At 54.1% G+C, this 6990-nt stretch overlaps 1 protein-coding gene across 1 annotated transcript; it reads right to left on the bottom strand.

The window, feature by feature from the left end:
• Positions 1 to 2664: 2664 nt before the first annotated feature.
• LOC138108745 (gallinacin-1-like) lies at positions 2665 to 6389 on the bottom strand. Its single transcript, XM_069011816.1, has 4 exons — positions 6179 to 6389; positions 5092 to 5179; positions 3017 to 3125; positions 2665 to 2901 (listed from the first exon to the last, which is right to left on the bottom strand). Exons 1-4 carry the CDS (start codon positions 6278 to 6280, stop codon positions 2889 to 2891), a joined length of 312 nt encoding a protein of 103 aa, XP_068867917.1. The 5' UTR covers positions 6281 to 6389; the 3' UTR covers positions 2665 to 2888.
• Between the last annotated feature and the right edge of the window lie 601 nt (positions 6390 to 6990).

Below are 6990 nucleotides of genomic sequence, written 5' to 3'. Positions count from 1 at the left end.
CAACACAAAGCAAATAGTCAAACAAGAACTGGGAACTGACCTGGGTTCTGGAGTTATGGGAAATTCATGTCCCTGGCGATGCCTAGCACTTGGTGAAGGAGGGCTCTGATGATCACTATGGTCAATAGAACCATAGAATGATAGAATGGTTTGGGAATGAAGGGATCCCTTATAGCTACTCTAAGTCCAACCCCCTTAACAATTAGCAGGTTCAGCTACATCATAGAATCACAATTGCCTTGGGGACAAAGCAGCCTTCCAAGTTAATGGAAGCTGAAAGAATGGTAAATCTCTGTACTGCTGCTTGAATAGCATCTCCCTACTTTGTCCAGCACAGCCTCCAGCTGCCCCAGAACAAGAAACCTCAGGGACCTCCCTCCAGCCTCCAGAATAATTTCTAGTGCCAGATTAAAGCAGGAAACCCAGATTGTCTTCCAGGATATTCTGGGCTCTGATAATCACTGACTCATACTATTAGTGCTCTTCCTTAAAAAGCTCAAATAGCACCCAACAGTCTGTAAATAACAAAGTGTCAGGAGCTGAAGAGAGAGGTGTAATGGGCAGCTCAAGTCCATTAGTCCTCAAGAGACCCCACAGCCACCTACCTGATGAGGATCTTGGTGTTCAGCCTGTAACCAGAATGGCTGTGTCCAGATGCCCCTGGGGTCAGGGAATGCTGCTTTGCCTCAACCACGCTGGATTTATAGCAGTGCTGGTGGGTGGGCCAGGCCCCAGTTGCTGCTGGCACAAGTGCCCGGGGCCAACCCGAGAGTGCCCCATGTGCGTGGGGGTGCTGGGGCTGGCGCTGGTCCCTCCCTGCTGCAGGGGCAGAGGCTGAGGTGCCTCCTGGGGCTGTTGCAATCGTCACCGTTGTCCCCATGCAACACCTCTTGTGACACCCGCGGCACAGCGGCACCGGGCTGTGGGGCCAGCTGGGGAATCTTTGGGATGGGGGGACAGATCTGCACTGCAGAGGTGAAGGGAGCTCAAGGTGACAGCTCCAGGGTCAGTGCCAGGACAGGTGAGAACTCATTGAGCAAAGGTCATGGCAGGCAGGTGTGGCATTTAAGTAAAACCTTATAAAATGAAGGCCTTGTTGCCTTTGTAAAATTATGGCTCAGGCCTGTTACTTCGGCTAGAGAAGGATTGTGAGGAAAGTGCGTGAGAAGAAAAACAATTAGTTTTCACCCATGAGAATGTAGTATCAACAGAAGCAAGAAAGTTAAACAGTAGAAGGAGAAAACAGCAACATATCTGCACCTGTTATTTTTCGGAATGCTTGCACGCTTATGCCATAGGTAGCCAATGGTAGCATGTTGTAGTTAGTAATAGCCAATGAGTCTACTGTAGTAGTTTAGCAGCCAATGAATCTGTAACATGAATGATAACATATAAAAGATGTATAAAAGAGGCTGCTTTGTTTAATAAACAGCTTTCTGGCCCTTGAAAGAGGCACTGTCTGTGTGTGTCGTGACTGCCCCAACAGCGACAGGCAGGGATGTTCTGAACATCCCTCACCAAATTCTCCAGCTCTGCAAAGCAATGGCAGCGAAAACTTTTTGGGGGTTGGTCCCCTCTCCCTGGCAACAATTGACAGAACCAGAGAAAATGGCCTCAAGCAGAACCAGGGAAGGTTTAAACTGGATAGTAGAAACAATTTATTGGAAAAAAAGGGTGGTCAAACATTGGAACATATTGCCCAGGGCAGTGGTAGAGTCAACATTCCTGGCAGGATTTAAAAAGCATGTAGATGTGGCACTTGGGGACATGGGTTAGTGCTGGGCTTGGCAGTGCTGGGGAATGGTTGGACTCGATGATCTCAGAGGGCTTTCCCAACATTAATGATTCCCTGATTCTCTGATTCTCTGAATCTCTGATTCTTGGGAGGGAAAGTCTTTACTGAAACCATCAGGGTCACCATTTGCTCCCACATGCATGTGTACATGAACACACACACATGTATTGAACCACTCAAAACACAATGCCTGGGGTTTGCTTTGCACACAGGGAGAGGCCTCTGCCTTTGATGGAGCAGAGCACTGTCACCCCAGACTGCCTGAAACAGGCAGAAAGAAGAAGACAACCTGTTTTTTCCCCTGTGGGGAAACAAATTCGGACATTTGCAGGCCATGGTCAATTGGAGCCATTTCACAAGTCACCCAGACCAGGAGCCCCATGGCTTCCTCCTGCTCCTGGCTGGTGGGATGGGGTGTGGAGCAGCACAGCTCCCTCACAGCCACAGCAAGGAGGGCGGTGGCACTGGAACAGGACAAGGAGGAGCAGCAGGGAGAGCTCGTGTGGGTCACCACAGCCATGCCCGCTCAAGGGACACAGCACCAGCACAGCTCTGCACACAAGGCCGTGGCTGTGAGGGACAAGGGACACCTGGGACTGGCAGGACCAGCTCAGGGATCCCCCTTCCAACAGGGAGAGCGTGTGCAGGGCAGCTCCATCCCCAGCACCCCACACAGCCTGGCCCAGCAGGCACTGACAGGCTCAGCGTCCCCAAAGCACGGCCAGGCAGCAGCATCCCCAGGGACACACACGCTGCTCACCCCCAGCACCATCCCCGGGGCCTTCTGCTGCCACCAAGCCAGTGCCACCCCCAGAGGCAGCAGGCACAGCAGCCCTCCGGCAGCAGCACACGCACACACGGCCCAGCCCTGCAATGCCAACGTGCTCAAAGTCTTTATTCAAGCCGCGAAAAGCAGCCCCTGCCCCAGAGACACCGGCGCTGGCTCCAGAGGGCTCCAGCCCAGCAGCGCCCAGCAGGAGCAGCTGCCACTGCTGCTGTCAGCCCAGCTGGGCACGGCACAGGCAGGGACGGGAGGGGACATCAGGAGATGGGTCCAGGAGCCAGAAGCGAGGGAATGTCCTGCTTCAGGGTTTCAGCCCCGCACACTGTAAGAATAAAGCAGACAGATGAGGAAGAAAGTTTTGGTGAGAAGGAAACTTTGAACAGGTCTTTCAATGGACAAGGAAGGAAACTGTCGTCACCCAGGAATGCAGAACTTACCGTTTGCAGCATATGGTAAAGGCTGAGCAGTTTCCAACACGTCTTGTAGGGGGGCGACACTTCCAAAAAGTACAGTATCCTCCTAGTAGCTGGCATGCATTTTTAATTCCTGTTTCCATGGGGAAAGATGCATACAGAGCCATTAAATAAAAAACTGGGGACAGCAGTGTGCAGCTGTAGAAAGGGTGACACTCCCCGTGCATTTCAAGCTCAGCTTCAACCTCCCCACAGCCACTCCAACTGCAGGAAGGACTCTTTCCCCCTAAATTGGGGGCACACAAGAACAGAATCTGAAAGATCAGTGGGAGGTCAAGGAAGAGGTGTGCTGGTTCCCCAGCTACATTCCCACCACTGCCTGGACCAGCACAGCTGGCAGGCAGGGCACTCCTCACAGAATCACAGAATAAGCTGAGCTGGAAGGGACCCACAAGGATTATCGAGTCCAGCTCCTGGCCTTGCACAGCATCATCCCCAAGAGTTGCATCATGTGCCAGTGAGTATGGTCCAAATGCTCACTGAACTCTGTCAGGTTTGGTGGTGTGACCATTCCCTGGAGAGCCTGTTCAGTGCTCAGTCACCCTTGGGGTGAAGAACCTTTTCCTAATATCCAGCCTAAACCTCCCTGACACAATATCAGGCCATTCCCTGAGGTCCTGTCACTGGTCACACAAAGCAGAGATCAGTGTCTGCCTCTCCTCTTCCCCTCACGAGGAAGTTGTAACTGTGATGAGTCTCCCCTCAGTCTCCTCCTCTCCAGGCTGAACACACCAAGTGGCCTCCTCAGCCTCTCCCCAAGGCCTTCACCATCTTTGTTGCCCTCCTTTGGACATTCTTTAAGAGTTTAATGTGTTTTTTATATTGAGGTGTCCAAAACTGCCCCAGGCTTGAGGAGAGGCCACCTCAGTGCAGAGCAGAGCAAGACAATCCCCTCCTTTGACTGGCTGGTCATCCTGGGTGTGATGCCCCCCAGGACATGGTTGGCCCTCCTGGCTGCCAGGGCACTGCTGACTCATATTCAACTTGCCACCGACCAGGATCCCCAGGTCCCTTTCCTTGGCACAGTTTTCCAGCATTTTCCCTTACTCACTAATTCCCCGAGAAGCCTGAAGTCAGCTTCCTCATGTCCAGACTTGAGGTTTTGCCAGCACTTTTCTGCCTGTCAAGAGAGATTTTAACCTTGATGGCTCCATGGTTGCTGTGGCCAAGACAGCCGCAGTCCCCACTTGGCTCACAAGATCCTCTCTGTTGTCAAGCAGCAGATCAAGGAGGGCATCTCTGTGAGTCGGCTCCCTTAGGACCAGTTCCATAAAGCTGTCATCAAGGTTTTTCAGGAATTTTCTGTCTCTAGTTGTACAAGGTGTTAGATGTTCCCAGCTGATTCCTGGCAAGCTGAGTCCTCCATAAAGACAAGGGCAGTTGATGTGGAAGCGTCCCATAGTTCCTCAATGAACAATTCATTGGCTGCCAAGACTTGCAAGGTTGTGATGAACTTCAGGGCTTCTGGATCGGTTCCTGAACTCAGGAACTCCCCCTGGACAGCTCAGTCTCAGCCTTGGTCATTCCTTCAATCAAGGCCACTTGAACTTCACTGATATCCCATGTCCCTGCCCTGGCTGTGCCATGATTTGTGTGACCTCTGATGGAAAGTCCTTGTGCAGCCCTTGCCGGGATCATCCCTTGGGCTGATGAGGTTTTGGGGCACTCAGTGGATGAACCACTGGATGAGAAGGGACATCTTTGTGCCCCAGGCAACGCCCTCCATCCCAACAGCCCTGGGGCTCTGTGCCATCCCTGTGCAGGGCCAGAGATCATCCAGAGACTCCCAGACAGGAACAGCTGGGTGCAGGCTTAGAGCCTGAAACCAAACCCATTCCTGACTCACAGAACAAGGCAGGATTCTCTTTTCGTGGCCTCTCCCCACATGAAGTCTGTCTCCTAATGGAAGATCACCCAAAAAAACATTTCAAGCCCCTCTAGCATTTGCCTCCTTCCTACTAATGGTGTCCCTTCCAGGGACATGGAAGACAGCAATAATGGAGGATCACACCACCCCATTTCCCCACCTCCATTCTCACCTGCAGCATCCTGCACCAGCAGGAGGATCAGGGGGAAGAGCAGGAACAGGATCTTCATGGCTGCTGCCTCTCCTGGCTCTTCACAGGGCTGCAGAGGGGACACCAAGGCAATGGGCACATGCAGGACCCCAGGTGGGGCAGGAGCCTGGGCTCTGTGGTTCACCACACTGCAGAGGGGCTGCTTCCAGCCACAGCAGATGATGATTCCTCTGCTGTTCACTTAAAAGCTTTTCTTAGGTCTGTGCCACACACCAAGCTTTGGGGGCATTTCATGTCTCAGTGTCTTGGAAATCGATTGCCTCAGCTGATCCTTTTCCTTTAACTGCCTTGAAGGCTTTCCAAAGCCCTTCCCCAGGGAACTGATGGCAGTTCTGACATGGGACAAGGGTTGCCAATTCAAACAAAACAACGGACAGAGTAGTTTGGAATTGCAGAGAAAAAGCTGCCATTGAAAGTTATGGAGCTAAAGGACTGTTACTCCCTCAGGCTTCATGAATCCAACACATGTCCCAAAATCCCTGGACCAATCCCTGCTGCTTCCCTGGGCTCAGCAGAGTCCTGCCAGCTCAGCCTGGCAGTGCCCATCCCCAGCCCCAGAGCATTCCCAGGATTCCAGCAGACATTCCCCAGCCCCACACTTGCTGCCCCTGCCCTGGGCAGCACCGACCCAGCGAGCAGCCAGAGGCCAGGGAAGTGTCTTGGTGCCCAGAAATGGAAGCAGAAATCAGCCTTTGGAATTGCTGAAAGCCTGAAATGATGGGAAATCTCGGTGCTGCTGTGGGAAAAGTGTCTCCCTATTTTGCCAAGCAAAGTCCCCATTCTCCCAACAATGATCTCATCTCCCTCCTGCAGCATCAAGGCGCTGTTCCAGTCTCTCCTGTGCTTAGGAAGACTCAGGTCAACCTTCCACAGGTTTGGGACTCTCAGACTCACATGAGGACTTTCACCCTCTTTCCCAGGAATCTCTGAGGGCCAAATTTTCCACCTGGATACTTCCAGCAGTTTGTCCTTTAGGAGACTCTGCTGTGCTGGGCTTTGAGCTGAGATGCTGAGCAGGCTGGATTCCCGAAAGAGACCCCACACTCACCTCCCTGGCAAAGATCTGGGTGCTCAGGCAGCAGCAACCCCAGCAGGAATGGCTGTGTCCAGATGCCCCTGGGGTCAGGGAATGCTGCTTTGGCCCAACCATGCTGGATTTATAGCAGTGCTGGTGGGTGGGCCAGGCCCCAGTTGCTGCTGGCACAAGTGCCCGGGGCCAACCCGAGAGTGCCCCATGTGCGTGGGGGTGCTGGGGCTGGCGCTGGTCCCTCCCTGCTGCAGGGGCAGAGGCTGAGGTGCCTCCTGGGGCTGTTGCAATCGTCACCGTTGTCCCCATGCAACACCTCTTGTGACACCCGCGGCACAGCGGCACCGGGCTGTGGGGCCAGCTGGGGAATCTTTGGGATGGGCACAGGAACTGCTGGGTGCTGGCACCAGGGACACTTGGGACTGGCAGGACCAGCTCAGGGATCCCCCTTCCAACAGGGAGAGCGTGTGCAGGGCAGCTCCAGCCCAAGCACCCCACACAGCCTGGCCCAGCAGGCACTGACAGGCTCAGCGTCCCCAAAGCACGGCCAGGCAGCAGCATCCCCAGGGACACACACGCTGCTCACCCCCAGCACCATCCCCGGGGCCTTCTGCTGCCACCAAGCCAGTGCCACCCCCAGAGGCAGCAGGCACAGCAGCCCTCCGGCAGCAGCACACGCACACACGGCCCAGCCCTGCAATGCCAACGTGCTCAAAGTCTTTATTCAAGCCACGAAAAGCAGCCCCTGCCCCAGAGACACCGGCGCTGGCTCCAGAGGGCTCCAGCCCAGCAGCGCCCAGCAGGAGCAGCTGCCACTGCTGCTGTCAGCCCAG

This window comes from Aphelocoma coerulescens, chromosome 3, assembly GCF_041296385.1.
Source record: "Aphelocoma coerulescens isolate FSJ_1873_10779 chromosome 3, UR_Acoe_1.0, whole genome shotgun sequence".
NCBI classification, from domain to species: Eukaryota; Metazoa; Chordata; class Aves; order Passeriformes; family Corvidae; genus Aphelocoma; species Aphelocoma coerulescens.
The sequence above is the reverse complement of the archived record's forward strand: the minus strand, read 5'-3'. Positions and strand labels throughout refer to the sequence as shown.